This window comes from Brienomyrus brachyistius, chromosome 8, assembly GCF_023856365.1.
Source record: "Brienomyrus brachyistius isolate T26 chromosome 8, BBRACH_0.4, whole genome shotgun sequence".
NCBI lineage: Eukaryota > Metazoa > Chordata > Actinopteri > Osteoglossiformes > Mormyridae > Brienomyrus > Brienomyrus brachyistius.
The window spans coordinates 16,581,974-16,600,966 of NC_064540.1; the positions used below are offsets into that span (position 1 = coordinate 16,581,974).

Here is an 18,993-nt window from a genome sequence, read left to right on the forward strand (position 1 = left end):
TAGTTAGCTTTGTATTTGCACTTATTGCTTTTATATTTGCGCTTATCCATTTTATGTTTATTTAGATCCGTGTTTCTCAAGCCGGTCCTTGGGGACCCCTAGACGGTCCACAGTTTTGCTCCCTTCCAGCTCTCTACACACCTGTACCAAGTTTTCTGTGTTCTTGATTGCTTGGTTCAGATCTGCTGGGAGCTGGGAGGGAGTTAAAATGTGGAACTGCTGGGGGTCCCCGCGGACCGGCTTGAGAAACACTGATCTACAAGACACTTTTATTGAGAGCAACACACAAGTAAGAAATGCTTGCGGTATGACAGCACCCTGCACCCCTTAGTGGTTAGGGATAAGGCCCGGTGGTGTGATTAGTCTACCAGTATGGGATTCAAACCCATAACCTTCATGACACAGGTACAGATCCGTAACTAGCTGAGGTGCACACCGCCCCAAATTACACTGCATTGAAAATATTTCTCCAGACATTTTTTATTCGAGATGATGCATCGCTGTGTTCTCCTGTTTAACATTAAATAGGTTTCTAGAGGCAGAACTCAGCTATATATAATATAGGGTTTACATGTACTTCCTGCTGGTTTATTGGCAAGACGCACAAGTCCTATTTCAGTACCTGCTTTTGATGACTTCAGTTTGCAGCCTTTGATTCTGAATTTTAAGTAAAAAGGCCTCATACTTAATTTTTCCAAGGACACCAGTGAGCAGAGAGATATATGTGTGAACAGGAGAGGGGCAGTGCACTAAGCAGCTTGAAGTCCCATTTTTAAATTCCACAGACATCTCCGTGCTGTGCGGCAGACTAGCAGGATTTGTTGCCGAGATTGAGGCTCATCTCTGAGCGACGGCGTTGGGCTCCTTGGAGGCTCCAGAGGACATTAGAGAGGCTCCCGCACGTTTGTGGCTGTAGATGATTCTGACTGGCACATGTTTTAAAATCTTTAGGGTTTCCCGAAACAGTCTTTCCTCCGTTTTATGTCTAAAGCGGTGGCTTCTCTCCATTCTGGGAATTTCTTTTGTGGTTTGAGCTCAGAATATCATGTGTGAAACTACTAGTTCTATACACACATCAGAGATTGAGTCAAATATTATGCTGTATATAGGAAGTGTAGGACTTTCTGTATTTGTTACATGATGGGACTTTATTCTGTAGTCATAAGCATTATATTTACCATAATATTTGTACGTTTTTCTTCTCACTGAAATGCATGTAAATACTGTGTAAAAACAAGACGGAACCTAGGGGGCGCTATCATCATCACATTCGCGTCATTAATACCGGGACTGTATTTTCACCGTTCATTTGGTGAATAGATAATAAATAAGTGCAAATGATTAATTACTCTGATACTGGTCCAGCAGGACAGGAGGCTGAAACAGTTCATCAGAGACGACACCTGGACAGCAGGGTGACGACGGGTGTAAGACAGGAATGAGAACAAAGTGTCTCCGGTTCAAAGGGGATGATCTGCTCTGGTACCCACAGCATACCACCCTTCTGTTCTCAGTCATAGGAAGCTGGCTTGAATTAACACCAGAAAGATTACAGCTTAAATTAATAGTGCATTTCGATTTTACGTTGAGCTTAACGCTTTTGTGTTACTGTAGGCATGCACTTTTGTTTTATTACTTCTTATTTTAGCTGTAGATATTCCTGTTACTGTATGTTTGTTTAGTCAGGAATGAAAAGGGTTTGAGCAGTTTATATGGCTGGTGATACATTGACTGATGGTGCATCAACCCAAGACTTCAGGATGCAGAACGCGTGCAATTCAACAAATTGTCGGTCAGTATTGGTAAATATGATGTATTCCAGGTAATATTAGGTGGTGCTGAGTGCATTCGCACACTGATGGCAATGTAGGAGCAGCAGTTCATGTAAGTGTCCTGGGGTACATGGAGGAAGGCGGCGAAAACACAGGGTGAACATGCAAGCCACAGCTGCCCAGAGGCTGGGCTGGACACCGGCTCGACACGCTGCCCCAAATGTCATTCCTCGTTTTACCTCACCAGTGAGAGCAGATTCTCCATTTAACCAGCATATGGAACGATGACATGAGTCTCGTGACTTTCAAGTCATGAATGATTCAGTTCAGGTATTTTGAAAGATTTACAATATAATGAGGCATTGAGTCAAACAATGAACACCTTTTACTGTTCATTAGCAATCTATTATAATGCATATAAATCCACGCCTAGCCATTTTAAAACGTAATTTACTGATAATTGCTCATAGGAAAATACAAAATATCATTTGCTTGCACTTTTAAAAGTACGATCTCACATCACATATGATGTCAAAAACACATTTTCCTTTTTATTGGGTACAGAACTGTAGTGGTACATTTGACTCAGCGAGTCGGTTAGCTGTAGTAAGTGAGTCTCTTTTGTGTACAATGTGCTGAATCATACTGTGTCAGTATGCACATTTTAACCAGGAATAGTAGAAGGAAAATCATTACAGAATTTATACATGCGGAGGAATGCAGAATACATGCTGTTTTGCTGGGTGGCATTGTGTCAGCACAAATGAACAAAGGATTCGCAGAGTGGCAAAACTGCAGATGGTGCGAAGCTACTACATATATACATGGGAATTAATAGTGGTGATGCACTCAACATTAGGTCTGAATTTATAGCATTCATGGTATTCAAATACATCATTACACCTGGTTCTTGGGGGGGGGGGGGGGGAATCTTTTTTTCCCCCTCCCTGATAGTCAGATCATTAGTGCAAAAGGCCAAGCATTTTTTGTAGGTTAATTTTTTACGCTAGGGTACATGCTAAGTATGTCAGAGAATCTATAAAATAATGTACTTTAATGTTGCTAATTCTAACGGTCTACATCATATAGCAGAGAAGCATTTACAACGATTGTCACTATGTAGTTTGTATAAATATTATATGACGTTGCGTTCTACAGTATATGCAAAACATCTGTTCTACGTGCTGCATCAAGCAGATGAATAAAGGAAAAACAAATGTAGAGATAAGCGATGAAGCTACCATTCACTTTGTCATTCGCGATTCTTTTTCCATCTGCGTGGAATCTGCATTAATGCTCATCATCTGCCTTTGGAGGCCCCCGCTAACCCGCTGCTATAAATGCACTGAAGATGGACCCCGCATCTCAAGATGCTATCGATTTTTTTTTTCTTTTCTTTTTTTTTCCCTTCATCCTTTCTTTGCGCCTTTCTGTCCCAGGCCTGCAGCACACAGAGAATTACTGTCCCTTAGACACAAAGGGAGCATTTGAGCACGGGGGGATGATTCTGCGGTGGGCTCGCCACCCCTGGGACTTCCGCTGAGGGGAGACACGCAGGAGACTCTGACACAGTGGAGGCTCTGTTGTCAGGGGAATCGAGCTACTGTGTGCTAGGTTATGGCACTGCCGAAACATGGCTTCAAATATGGAATGTTCATTTATCTGGCGTGCAGATAATGATTACCAAAACTATTTCTTGGAAAAGGCTATGTGTGTAACAGGCTTTTCCCCCTCACACGCAATATGCTGTAAAATAGTATTTTCTCAGTGTTAGTCAATTTTCGGAACTAATAGGACAATTCTGTCAAAATCTTTGCGATATCCTGGCATCCCGTCAAGGATGTTTCTTGCCTTGTGTCCTGTGCTGACCAGAATCAGCTCCAATCTCTCTATGGTCCTGCACTGGATAAGCAGAAGATGGATGGATGGATGGATGGAATTTTGTCAAAAAAATAAAATAATAAAATATAATATGATAATATATGTATATCATTGTATTGAATGCACCATCACTGTGTTTGAGAGCAACCAATAAATAGATTAAAATATATAAAAATAGAGTTCTTTACTAGTATTTTGTTTTTAGACACAACTCTTTTTAGTGTTTTTTGGAAACCTATAGGCCTTGACAACCATGCAAGAATTTTTTTATTTCTTTTTTGGTCAAGTGATTTTTTTATGCTCTTTCAGTCTTTGTAAAAATCATATGTGTGGACGACTTTCAAACGAACCAGTCTTTCGGCTATGACCGTTCAAAGCACACACTGATTTTGTGAGCTGCAGTAAAAATTATTACTAGAATCATACAAAGGACTCTGACACTTGTAAGCGGCAAGATACTCTGTTGTCTTTAACATAAAGCAGGGATGGTTTAGTGATTCTGGTCTCAGATGTAAGAGCCCAAAGGGTTACCATTACAGCTAAACTGCGGTGCATTTTCCCACTGAAGGAAAACCAGGGTGGGCTCCGTGCTGCAGTGAGTAACACTGTTTACCCCACATCTCCAGTGTATGGGGTTCAGATTCTGTGTGTGCAGTTTGCGTGCTCTCTCTGCGCTGACTGCTCTGCTCCCGCTACCTCTTGCGGCTGTGTAGTTACAGGCTCACTGGTGTTTTTGCAGCTGTCGGCATTGTGTGTGGGCATTCCCAGCCACAGGGCACTGGCCTCCCACCCCGGAGGTTCCTCTGCCCCATGTCCTGTGCTGCCTGCTTCTGGCTCCAGGATAAACCCACAGTTCTGTCCTGCATAAGCAGCTGGAAGATACTTTGGTTTCTTTATGCAACTTTTTATACCTTCATAAATATTTCACACAATAAAAATGTTAACACATATTTTAAGTATAAAAGTTGAAGACTATTACACATGTGGTGTAATACATATTTAATTTAAGTTCTAATTGAAATCTAGTACTTTTTGTATTGCTATACTCTGTACATTATACCTGCTCTGAATGTGAGCCTTTGTGTGTGTAATATATTCTCTTTATTTCTTCTTCTTTCATTCAGAATAAAGACCTGGGAAGCTACTAAAAGGATATCATACCCTTGTGATTGGACGTGAGCCTACTTTGACCCCAGAAATTGAAGATGATGTTGCTATGGAAACTGCTGGTGCTGGCCTCTTCGGTGGGGTGCCTCACAGGTGAAGTCTTATTAAGAACTTGTGATGTGCGCATGCCAAAGCTCTTTCTGAGAAGTTTGCACGCTTATTCGTATGTATTTGGGGCAGGCTGTGCTTGGAAAACGTAATTTAGAATATAAGTTCTTCTAATACCCAAATATAGGAAAACATTAATCTTTTTTTTCCCATTAAGATACAAATAGCCAGATTGTTCTATTTAATGCTGAGTGCATTTTGAAAAGAATAATTGGAGCTGTATGATTGCACTCTGAAAAGGCTGTCTGCGGTTAACTGTCTGGAATATATATGAGGATCTGATATACACCTAAGCAGATGAAAATATGAAATCTAATACATTGATTTGGACAATGTGTAAGATTTAATCAAAAAAGGAAAAAAGATCTTCATTCAGGGACAGGTATTTGTGCTCATCCATACTGAGGCCATTGCTGTTGTCTTTTTATTGTAGTGTGAAACAAACATCACCGGCAAAGTAGCGAAATGTAATGATCCAATCAGACCAACACAAAGATCTATAGTAAATTTTAATAATCCAATCAAATTAGTCGGCTCATTCTCCATCCTATTCCACCCAATTTGTGAGTTGTGCCAGTAATCTAGTGTTTAGAGACCCCTTAATGATATATCCTAAATGTACGTGTTCTATAATCGAATAGATAGTCTAACATTAAAATACACGGTCTGCATTTAATCGAAAATGAAGTCCTTTGTTCGATGCTTCATTTAATTTTCCTTGTAGATATTCCAGTACAAAATGCCACTTGAGCATTACAATTACTCCTAGATTAATACTCTGGCTAATAAGAGTATTGCTGCTGTCACTGCATTTATTTTAAAACAATTATACTCCCTAGCAATATGGCCAACATGTATGCTTGTTCAAGTATTTGCAGTAACACTAAAAGCCTAAGCCTACAAGTTAGAGCTAACGAGAAGCAATGTTGCACATCTTTCCCGTTGAAAGGCTTCATAGACTGAAATTCAGAATGGCTTAGTCTTTAAGTAATATTCCTCAGACAAATAATCTACATCAAAGGAGCCAAATGTGCGAGCCGTACTGTATAGTTGGCATAGTGGCTATTCCCAACGGCGGCCCGTGTGGCAGCATTTTCTAGCCTCCCTCTTATTGATCTAATTTTACGAAATGGCTTCGTTTTTCTTACTTACAGCTTTTAACAGCAGTGAGATGCAAGTCAGCATTCAGTGAGGAGTCATTGTACTCGCTGGGGTAAAAGCCAATGATCATTGGTAGAGTTTGCCATCCCTAAATGCAGAATTGAATGATTTGACTTTGTGCCCAGAAGTTGAAGCTGAACCTTGTTTACTGATGTGCTGGTTTTACATGCTTCATGAGATCATGATGTAAATGGGGCGTCGGCTAAGGCGTGACGGGGGCAGTGTGGGTGAACAGCTAGGGCTCCGTGCCTGTCATCGGGAGGTTGCCGGTTTGAATCCCAAGCCCCACCAGTTGATGATGTTGTTGAGCCCTGGACTAAAGCCCTTAAATCCCAAATTCTCTGGGGGGGAGAGAAAATGACCTGACCCTTCACTCTCACCTGTATTTGCGTATGTCTCAAAGGATGGCACAATGGCATAGCTGAAAGGTCCAAAGCACCAGGAAAAAGAAGCATCATTTATATTTTCTATACTGTAAAGGTTAATGCAAAATGCCTTTTATTCTCGGTCGTCTGGTGTGACTAAGTGAAGGGCCAGACGTCCACCGGCGAGCCGGCTGACCAGTCACGTGCCGTGTCGAGTGTCACCATGTGAGCCAAGTACAGAATGTGAGGCCGACTCTGAAAGGTCATGCTGTCTGTGGATAGCCAGTCAGCATCCACGTCATCCTGCCGGATTCCCTGGGAGACCCCGCTTGATGTTGGGGGGGGGGTCTGGATGATCCCCGTTCCCCTGCTAAGTGCTGCGCTTTGTTCTCCGACCAGCCATGACAGGTCGGCCTCCCGTTCCCTCTCCTCCTTCGCTCACACCCTCCCCACTGCCACCTGATCACTGCAGAGTCCCCCCCCACCCCATTCCTTAGAACACATGCTCGCAATTATAATCCCCCCCCCTCCGCCCCCTCCAGGTCACGGTGGCAGGTGTTCCTTTGTTTATTCATCTCTTACACGCCAATGTGGAACAACATTAATGGCTTCCCACCTACTGCTGCTCAGCATCAGCAGCAGTTTCCTTCTCAGACGTTATCAGTTTGAAATGCAGCGCGCAACCAAGAAGCCCCGCCTGCGGCGGTGGAGGAGGGCGGGGATGCCGGCGCATGCGGCTCTACCTCTAGAAACGGGATCGGTGACTGTGTCACAGTCTGTTTCAAGCCGGCAACAGGGAAAATCTCTCTTAAGGACTAGAAGCAAAGAGCGATCACAGCCGGTTGAAAAGAAGGCAAAAGATGTGAAACCCTTCTCTTTGTTTCTAATAATCCAGGAAGGTCGCTGTTAACCTGATTCAATCCAGATGAATGTAAAGAGCAAATCTGAGTATAAAAAGGACAAGACAAGAGGACACGCAGTTTCCCTGACAAAGACAAACACATCAAACCACTAGTTTAGTCTCATGGTTACAGATGTATCACACACAAACATATACACACACACACACACACACACACAGACGTACGTTTGTGTTCGTATCTTTGTGGGGACTGTCCAGTCATTTCTATGGGGAAAAACGCTAATCCCAACTATGACGACCTACACCCCTACCCAGCCCTAACCTTAACCATAAGTAACCACATGAAATACAAGATGTTCGGCATTTTTGGATTTTTATAAAATTGAGTTTCCCTTTATGGGGACTGAAAAGGTTTTTATGACATTTTAGGGATGTTTGGTCCTCACAATGTTATATATACGTGACCCAGGCACAAAACACACACACACAAACTGAGAGCACTGGCTTACAATAATTGATTTTGATTGTTGATGATAAATCACACTAACGTGTTAAAGACCCAGAGTCAGGAGCCATGATGCAGCACTACTATAAGTACTATAGTCATATTGACACCAGCATTTCAAAAACCTCATATATATATATATATATATATATATATATATATATATATATATATATATATATTATTCAGTGTTTCTGTGATTCATAGAAAATAATCATTCTGTATAAGACTGGCTCAGTTTTTTAAATGTCTCTTTAAATATGGTTAACTTTATTACTCAATTACAAATTAATAACGCCATCTTATTTACAGTTTCTCAGTTTCAAGGCAGTGAATACAGACGCTCCTCTACTTACGAACGAGATGTGTTCCGAACGGCCGTTCGTAACTTGAAATGTTCATTAGTCATTATTCAACATCATTATAAGGGTATACGCAAGTACAAAGACCTAGGATGCTGGGAGTATGCAGGCTACGCTGCTGCGTGGCGGGAGTAGTGGTCCGAAGTCGTACTGGGTGGAATTGGTGTGCAGGAAACAATTTGATGTTGCGGACAGTAAACGGGAGCCTAACGAATACAATTTGGACTTACAGTCCTCTTCATTCATATGTCTAAAAGTTTGTAAGTTGAATGTTCGTAAGTAGAGGAACGTCTGTATATTCCTTTTGTCTTAAGAGGATGCTGGCATGTTCTTGAGAATGAATAGATGAAAGGCGAATGTATGAAGACTGAGAGATGTAATGTTCACTTTAAAATGAAATGGGGGGAGGGGGGGCAGGAAAACAAGATATTTTAAACTGCTTGTATAACAGCAATTCCATAAGCCCCTGGCTGTGCTTAATTTCAGTGTATCATTTGAATGTTAAATTAGGCAATCAGAATGTGGAAACCTTTTTCCACAGTGTATATTTCAAATCTTGTAGATTCATCTCTATACAGTACTGTGGGAAATCCTTTTTGTATGTTTGTATAATGTTGACTGTAAATGCTAAACAGCTGTAATTGGTTGATAACATTCTCAGATTTGGAATAATTGAATAAAATCGCATTGTGGAATTTTAAAAGGCTTCGATATTGCCAAGTCATGGCAAATGTTTTCTGTATACGGAACTCAGCAGTTTTAATTTTATAAAGAATTTCCTTTGAAATGCTACATTGCACAAAATATGGGCAACATAATCATACCTCTGCAGTCTTACACATTTTCTAAAACGCAATGCATTCCTTCTGTACTGAATTTTTAGAAAGCTTGCTTTCGTGCTTGACATTTAATTTAATTCATTATTAATTTAAAAATGTATTTAGGAAATGACAAAAAAGATCATCACCAAAACATTCATAAACACGGTACACTTTTATTCCGACATCTCTAAAACCTTTAGCATTTCTTAAACATCCATTTTGAATGCTTCTAGGTTAAAAGTGCATTTTTAGTTTCATGCTGATGGCAGCACTGTCAGGGATGTCCTGTGCATCTGTGTGGGGGAAGGGGGGTGGGGGGGGTGGATATAAGCAAATTTGATCTGCTTATAAGGGGCATGAGAATCGGTGAGAGGAAATAACAAAGCGAACATGACATACAGAGCGAAAACAACTAAGTCTCATGGTACACCTGTAGATAAGGTCCAAGGTCACCTGTCAGGGACAGCCTGAGGGATCTGGGCCAGCAGGAGTGACTGCTTTACAAACTCAAGCCAAGGATGGATCTTTAATGCAGCAGAGCTGCTTGTGGGAGTTTTACTTACAGAATAATGTTCTGAGGGCAGAAGGAATAATGATTGGTTCAGAAAGATAACCAATTAGATTGTAGTGGAGCTGGGTCCAAGCAGTGAGAGCAGGAGGGACCAAGACATCTGGTTGATTAGTCCCACCTCCTCTAGTTGCTTGGGCCCATCTTCTCTACAATCTGATTGGTTCAGTGAGATAACCAATCATTGTTCCTTCTGCCCTCAGAACATTTTTCCGTAAGTAAAACTCCTACGGTATAAGCAGTGGACCTGGCCATCTCTGGGAGACCATGGATGGCTATTTAAACGGATCACTCAATTTCGCCTTGCAGCTGACTCAGCACTCATCCCACAGTTTATTTTTAAAGGGAAAGATTGAGGGGCAAAAGGAAGTCTGTCCTTTGTTTACTTTGGTCCCATGTTTGCTTGGTATCTGTTGGAGTATATCCAGTACACAACAAAAACGGTTAGGGACAAGTCAAAATAAGGGAATGGCACGGGCTGGTCTGTTCATAAACAGCCAGGAATCTGAGGTATTGATGACTGAAGTTTGATATTCTACATGTATGTACACACAAGCATAATTTAGCGTGTGTTGACTTTGCAGAGTATGTACACAGACGTAAACATAGCAGTAGACACAGAACAGACAAGTGACAAATGTGCCACAGGAAAATAATGACACACAACATTAATAATACACATTTAGACATTAAACACATAGAGGGCAGATTTCTGATTCCAAAAAGCCCTGATGTGTTCGGTTATGAACCCTGCAGAATTTTAGAGGAATGTCTTGGAGGTCTGGAGGCTTAGTGATCGATTAATGATTAATGAAAACTGAGAATTAAATATTTTAGCCTGGCCTGACATTTTCCAAGAACTGAGGGTATCTTTGCATGTTCTAAAGGCCTCCATTTATGTGACATGTAGGAAAGAGATTCACACGTCCTCCCCTGTTCCGTAAAGGCTTATGCTGTGTATCGTCAGGCCTGTCACAGGCTGCAAAGGGGACACTCTGGATGGGATGCCAGTCCATTGCTGGCCACAAACAAACCATCACACACTATGGGCAGTTTAGAGACACCATATGCTTTTGGACTATGGGAATACTCTGGAAAAAACCTCACATAAACAGGGGAAGTAAAAACACCGAGCCCAGGGCAAGAAGTGCATAATCCTGGGGGTGTTGGGTCATGGTGCTCATCCCTGCATAATGACACCCCCCAAGACACAAACGTCAAAAGAAAAACAGCTCATCTTTGTTTATGGCTTCAACTACATGATACAGATTATTGACTTATAACTTGGTGCAGATTATCAGTGTCTCAGAGATATGGATCCTTATAAATCATTCAACAAACACTAAGTTCTGTCTGACAGAGGGAACATTCAATAGGTGAAAATACTTCTAGAAAGTATTCTCTCTCTGCTCGATATTCATGTTTAACTTTCCACCCCTGAGTCACTTAGCTGTCGGCTACTATTGAGTTTTCAGTTGTTAACAACAAATTACTACATAATGCGGAATATTGATATTAACTGCAAATCGTGAAGTGGAACACAAAACATTGAATATTCAAACAGAAGGTTTTATCATTCAATTTTTAACTATTTAAAATGTTTTTGTAGTTTTTTAAATTTTAAGTGGTAACAGCATGTAATAAATGTATAAAATTTTATTTCTGTATACAGTATGCTGTGTAATTCTTACTATCCACCTATCTCTGTATAGTCCCATCTACAAATGAACAGAGTAACAGGTTTTTGTTCTTATGACCTAGCTTAATGCATGAGAGTAGTATTTTTTTTCAAATACTTCTCGTGAAGCACAAACAGCAAAAGCCTGCTTTTTGTATAACCCTGACCTTGAAGCTATTCATGTAGCATTTAGCCACTTCCAGCACTGAACACATTTGCCTATTTGCCTCCCATATCATTCAGTTCCTTGTGCAGCTGATCGTAGCTTGTAATTGTCTTGCCTGGATTTTTCCCCCTTTTATAAAGAGACACAATATCTCAGACAGAATCCGCTGTGTAACCTCAGGAGACCAGAAGGGCAGCACACTTGAAACACTAAGACCTCTGCTGGATGCTTCTTATCTGCGGGATGGGAAGTCGAGCGTCTTTATTATGTGCGGCTGACAATGCATTATGAATGTCAATTGAATGAATGCTGCGACTCCAAAAGCAGATGCTTTGTTCTTCATTCTTTCTCTGGGTTTAATTTTTGCATTTATGCTGAGGTAAGCGCAATCAAGTTATTTGTCACTTGATATTGAATATGACTTTCATTTTGTTTTATTGTTTTATTTATTTATTTTTTTAATTGCAATGAGACTGTTGCTTTCATGGCTGGCCTTCTGAACCCCGAATCACTGCCCCAAAGGGGGAAAGTCACAAAATAGGAAAGTATCCAGAAATCACCATACAAATGACCTTTTCCAGGTTTAATTAAGGCATGTAGTATTTTGGACATTTAATTGTCACACTAGTCACCGTCCACGTTAACAAGCAAAAGAAAAAACTCAGTACCTCCCTGTATTCATTATTCATGAGACATTGACAGAAATTGTCAATTTCACATGATCGTTTGTCCTCGTCCGCTGTTTGGTATTTTAGTAAAACACATTATTCAAACACATAATCATTCTGTTTATGATTTATTTCAGAAAATTACACAAAGTTCAGGCTTATCCAGCACTGTTTACAATATCTGTAGGTCCACCTTTGGCAGTTCAATTCAAAATTTAGCAGAGTATAGTAATCGCCTGACGCGTAACAATATAACAGGAAAAGAAAAATCATTTATGGGACTTGTCATTAGTTGTCCTGTGACAAGATGCATATTATTGGAGTACTTTTTCCTCATGTGGTTGATATTTAGTCTCACTACACGAAACCTATACATTTATGTGACTCTGGGAGTGTTATCACTCTGAATCTGCCTCCCCAGGCACAGCCTCGGGGAATCCATGTTAGCTTAATACCCTGATCATTTCCGCACCGATAAGCCTAGCGACTGAAAGCTGAAGTTGAGCTCACTGACTGGGAGGATTTGTGTTGAAGGAGAGACTATAGCTTTTCTCGCTAAGGTTAAACAGGTGTTAACAGCCCTTAGAGAAACCTCTGCAATGGAGCACATGTGTGTATCATAATTCTGCAGAGTCTGACTCTTAAAAATGTAGTAATCATCAAAAATATGCCAGAAACTGTATCCTACCAACATTTAAGCCTAAATGTAAATGAGCTCAGATCATCTGTATGTAAAAGTTTTTCTAAAGAAAATTTTACATGCTGCTCAAAACCTGTAATATCTTGACGGTCTTCTTCTCAGCCAGGAAATTAATAATCTGCTGATTCTTTAACCTACACTTATGGAAACCTAATGAGAAGCAGGCCTGACAGCTGCTTGGCTTTGAAAGATTTGGGCACAGATAAACCTTACGACAGACACCCAAGCTGGGGGATAAAACACAGCCAAGTGTAAATCTGAAGCAAATTATCACAGTGTTTATGGCCAAAAAACATGACAAAGAACACAGGTGTTCAAAACCTTGGTGAAGTTAATGGGAAGTTTTTTAAGGAAACAGATCAGTCCATATATTTATAGTGATTTCTATGAAGTATTTGTGCAAGTTTACAATATAGATTTAATGCATCACAGTACAGTGTCTATAATGAAATTGAAACGGAAGTGGAGAGATACAAATTGGGAAAATCGGGATTTGTGTGGTAAGAAATCAAATAACACAAAATATAAGCCCAGTGGCAGTATTATGGCATAGCCATGTAATTTACTCAGTTTATTACCAAAGGAATTCAAGAATAAAATTATATTAGCAAAATGAAAGGTTTTATCATAATTTTTATATTCCCCAGGAAGGGGAATATATAAGCTTTTGGGACAGGTCTACCTCTGTTGTTGCAGACACTTTCTCGTTATGACCATAACTCAAAAAGTTTTTGATGGATTTTTTAAAACTTTGCTGAGATACTGTATGGGTGATGACCTGGACCTGATTAAGACAGATCATGACAAAACTGAAGCCTTGTGATAGCAAAGAAAAGGGCAGTTTTGACACTTGATCCTGTTAGAGAGAGAACTGAGAAAATATAAAGATTTTTTGAGAGGTGGGGAGAGAGTGTAACATAGGTCTGGGCATTATTATGGTCATACTTTTGGTTTACTGCAGAATTTTTGTCCGGCAAAATTTATTGTGGGAAATTTAACTGGAGCTTGTGTGTGTACAGTGAAAACAATCTCAGTAACATTTAATCTCAGAATTAAATCACTGTGGGGTCTGTATGTGTCTGTATTGTTTTTTGTCTGTTTCATATTACATGGTAGTTACTTATACCATTGGTGTGTCTGTTACATTCCTTACTGTTATGTCATGGAAAACATTGGTCATGGTGGAAATGAGGAAGTAATAAATTGAATATAAATATTCAGGCATTTACATAATATAGATTGCATTTTAAGACAAACATTAAAACATACACAGTGAAATACAGTTAGCTACCTAAGTGGTGGGGAAACAAATCCATAATTTGTTGCAAATTGCAGGTGGGAATGTGCAGTCAGACAATTCCTTGTGTATGATATTAGAATGTGAGGTTTTTTTTTTGGTTTGTGTTTGATGGTGAGAACATATAGTTTCATTTGGGTTATCACAACAACATACATATCTCCCATACTGTACAACGGTACCACTCAGCCATATACAGCTTCTGGTAAACCCTACAAAGAACGTTCTGGACTATCGGCAGCTAGGGCTTCATTGGCCATAAAAAGTGGTGCCAGTCAGTTTTTCTTCATTTCTCTGCACGACTCTGTTCTGTCTAAAAGTCTGACTAGCAGACGGGTCTTTTTGCGGAGTTGCTGTGATATTTGGAAGGGTTCTCCACCCCCTTGGTCTCTCTAGGTGTAATGGACCCCTGCAGGTAACAAATGTGTGCCTCTCCCAGTCATCAGGGTAAAGGGTGTTTTGTGAAAGCCAGGTGTTACCTCTAGGGTACTCTGACGTTTGCCAGTGAAACAGTGCTTCGCTCTAATGCAGTGACAATTCATGCTTATTGTGCACAGATATGCGCAGTGAGGAACTTGGCATAATTAGTTCTTCATACTTGTCCAAAACTGTTGAAATTCCCTTGAATATAAAAACTCGATTAAATTTGTAAATAAATTTGTAAATGGTTTTTAATCATATAGAATTCTGTGTATTAGGGAATTATTGAAACACTTTCATATATGTGGATGAATAAATATACAAAGTAACTTTTGTAAATGTTTAGAACAGAACTGAAAACTCAAGTGCATTTATTTTATTTTTTTTAGCAATTTTACCCTGTTTTTATTAAAGTGGGCATTTCTGTGGCTTTGTAAATGATGAATATTATAGTATTCACAGTTTCATTAACCTAGATATTATTAGTGGCTCTACTATGTTCACAGAAGACCACACTGTATATCTGTAACTACACGGATGCCTCTCCTGGAGGACCCACCTGGTACTCCCCTGGAGATGCAATTACTGTACTCTACACGTGGCTTGATGAAAGGGTGTCACGTCCTCAGACGATAACAAAGGCAGGCCCCTGCTGATTGGTGACGTCAGAGATTCAGGCCGCATGCAAGACCCTTTTTTATTCGTAGAATATGTCATGTGATATGTTTTGTAGTTTTTAATTATTGTTTTTTCCTAAATGCTTATGCAAAAAGCCATCTGGAAACAGTGATAATTAATATGTTTTGTCGCTCAAAAAAAAAGAGGGTAATGCCCATTTTATTTTAAGTGTGTGGCAGTAGGAGAGTGGTGGAGAAAGTTCCAGACACTGAACCTCCTGAATTCCTCCACCGAAGAAACACAGCTTTGCCATACATGCTTTGTTCAGTTAAGATTTTAATCTATTAAAATTAAGCAAAAATTGAATAAATCAGAATAAATGTGCAATTTCATTCCAATAAGCAGAACAATAATTTTAAATTATATAATGCACTCACAGTTCATCCAGCCCTGCCCTTACTGGTTACCTGTGCAATTCATCTAGAGAGCAAGTGCTTGTATGTTTTTGCTTGTTAACACCGCGAAGAAGTGCAATTATACCAGGCATCTAATGAATGCCTGTTTGGCAGTACAGTAAACAGGTCTGGTCTCCCTGCATTGTGCAGAATGGTCACAACAGTGCCTGATTTCCCCCGGGTGGAGCGGTACGATTTAATCAGCATTTGGTGTCTCCAGGTACGCCCTGTCGTGGAGAGAGAGAGAGAGAGAGCTTCCCATATCGAAGATGCGGAAGCAAGTGTCTTTCCTATCACAGGGGGAATTAGTCAAGCAGCCGAGACTTGGATGATGTGTCTGCATGGATGAAAACAAAACAACAGTGAGGATACCTGCTAGCACAGTAGCACCCTGAGATGGACGACTGGGAAAGAGGGGTCTTTAAAGACTATCAAACAACTAGTGTTAATATTTTTCACATTACAAAGGGAAAAACAAATACACCCTATAGCTCTAGATAAACAGATGAGTATTATTATCATTAGGCTGAATCACATAAACCACTTTAGTAAAAATAATTGAAAATAATGAAGAATTATGGATTATTTTTAAAGATGATGCCTCTATTCGAGGTGAGCCATAAATTCTGTGAAAGTGGCTCCATAGCTCAGCTAGGGATCTTTCCTAAAAGGACCATTGTCTTGTCACTGAACTCCTTTGAGCCGCCGTTGTAAACACAACCCTCCTTTTGGGGAACGAGCCATTTATGTCATTTTCGCAGCAACATTTGCTCAATCTGCAGCTCGAGCGAACAATAAAGATGGAAAAAGCGAGTTCAGCTGGAACGAAAATGAGCATGCAGTAGTGAACGTGAGAATGTGTTTGTCAGCCTAGCTGTAGCTGATGGGTTTGAAACTTACGCACCGTACTGAAATCATATTTAAAAACAAGCACCTGCAAAGAGCACTGTTAACTGATTAATGGAAGGTATTAAGATATGCAGAAAGCTACCAGGCTGACCCCATAAGACCAGAATGATGGTGATTTTTATTTTAGTTGTGTTTACTGTACGAAATGACAGACAAAAGCCTCGTCTGAAATGTTATCAAAGGCTGAGATTAATCGGATTTGGTTATATACCCTGACATGAATGAGATCGGAGGCTTCATAGTCTTTGTCTGTGTTTTTCCTTTCTATGTTTACATCATTGTAGGCTTATGACCATCTCTGCTTAATTCATAAATCTCTTCATGTCTTTCTTCTGTCTTATTTCCTATTGCTGAAGTCGACCAATTTTAGTTTAATACTGTTTCTTGACTTTTAATTTGCCAGAGTCTGACTGACATGTGACAGCTTGTTATAGTGACTCTGGAGAACAACAAAACAAATGCAAGGAAACAAGACAGGAATATGAATTGGACAAGTGGGATAGGAAATGTGTGTGAATGACATGAAGATAAATGTGATGTCTTGTTTCAGACTTTGCAGGTTTTTCTACCGGTGAACTCTGTACACATGCAAGCTCTCTTGTGTATTAACCTACCCATGCTTTTGCACATCTGTCAGACTTAGTGTGGATGCAGAGATAAATAAACCAATTAAAGCAGAATGGGGAAGGGGGGGGGGGTTCAACATTACAGCTAGTGTCAGATCTTAGTTGAGCAAGTGGGATGTTTTGGGTTTGCAGAATGGGGACATACATCCAGTACAATTTACAGTTTATAATTTAAGAAGTTTGAACAAGAACATCACCACACTTAACCACATTATTCTGCGGTGTCGCAGTAAACATAGTAGCTGAGGTAGAAGTAGAGTGTATGCATCATAGTAAAAGTCTAGTGATGGTGTAATCAGCTCCCTTTCATTTTTGAACCAGCCAGATGCATATAATATCCATCTCGCTCTTTTTGGATTTGATGAGGAATTTATGTGCTCGGCCACAGAGCTGCCAGACGGCTAATGCCGCGATGGATGTCTGCTTCGCAGACTGCTATATGGCGTTTAGATACTGCCTTCCTTCTTTGCCCCTGCGGTCTGGTAAATCGCCGGCTATAGCTCGTGTTATAGCTGGGGTGTCCTTGAGAATCTTGTCGCTAAAGCTTACAGGGCTCCTCTCTGTGTTTTTACAGCTCTTTCCGGCGTGTGTAAATTTAACACCTGCCATGTGATCTCCCAGAAGTGGGGTTTATCGCGGCGAGGCAATAACCGATGATGCCCCCAATGGCCGGGAAGCTTGCTGAAGCACTTGCCACCTGCTGTAAGACGTGTGTCAGCGTTGCTGTCTCACAGTCACAGAGGCCTGCATGGTCTGGTTCTGCATAGGTGGTTGCAGACTAGTGCTCACTTACTGCAGCCTTGGGGTGCACCTTCAACTGGGGTAAATTATTGCTTTTTTCTTCTTCTTTTTTGCTGGAAGGACATCAGTTTGCTTCACAGGATGAAAAAGCTCTCAGTGACCCATGTTGCCCCTAGAAAGCCTGAGGGAGAGGGCCTGTTAGACAGCTGACACAGAGTGCAGTTTGCAGCCCTGCCCAGCTAACAAACTGTGCATGCTGGTTTGTGCTGTATCTGAGGGGCCTAATTAATTAGTCCTGATCAAACAGATATTTGAATCATGTTGAGTCATCTACCACAGACTCCTCTGTTTTTCACGACCCATTTTAAAAGGTGGAAAGTGTGAAGGTGAAAGCATAATTAACGATTTTTTATATTTGTTTTTCACGTTAAAATGAATTATACAGTATTCAGCATAAAGCATCCAGTGGTTCCAGTCTTTTTTTTTACCATTGATCAGTATCATTAGCAGTAGAATTTCATTCTAAAAATATAGTTAAATTATTTGATTTGAGAGAATTGGTAAATGTAGTGAATTTCATCAACAGCTCCGTCAAAAGAATAAGAAGTGAATATCAAATGAAAATAGTCAGAGAACGGCTTGCATACAGTGTAACAGTGTTATTCTGGGAGGTGGCAGGCAGTGGAATCGCAGTGCTCCAATCACATGGATCACAGAGCAGTCAGTGATGTGCGTCTCCCTTAACGTGCGTGTGCATGGAAACACAGATGTGCACATGTACGACACTCCGGGGTGGGGGAACGTCACATTAGCTGGCATTTCTTTAAAATTCTCATCTTCTAAAGAAAAAGAGTGAAATCGCCTATTAAAGTGTAATCTGCCAAGCAGGCGTCAGTGGCAGCTTTCGCTGTTTCTCACCCATTATCTGCCTTCGCTAATCCAGACCTACTGAGCTTGAAATCTTATTCATCTGGGCGACTGCTTTATAGAGCAGGTGACCTGGCTATAGGTCGGAAACCCATCTCTCTCTTTCTCTCTCTCTCTCTCTCTCTCTCTCTCTCTCTCTCTGCTCAGAGAATTTTAACCAAAAAAATAAAAAAGAAATGTAGAGTAATTTAGCTTAAGCTGCACACTGTTTGTACA

The 18,993-nt window shown here is 40.4% G+C and overlaps 1 protein-coding gene across 1 annotated transcript in view; it reads left to right on the top strand.

Annotated features, from left to right (window-relative positions):
• The window catches only part of LOC125747930 (contactin-4-like), a 122,050-nt gene that overhangs the window by 14,319 nt on the left and 88,738 nt on the right, over window positions 1–18,993 (top strand). The window contains exon 2 of the mRNA XM_049023582.1: window positions 4,778–4,913. Coding sequence (XP_048879539.1) covers window positions 4,859–4,913 — 55 coding nt within the window. The 5' untranslated portion in view covers window positions 4,778–4,858. The remainder of the gene's footprint in view (window positions 1–4,777; window positions 4,914–18,993) is intronic.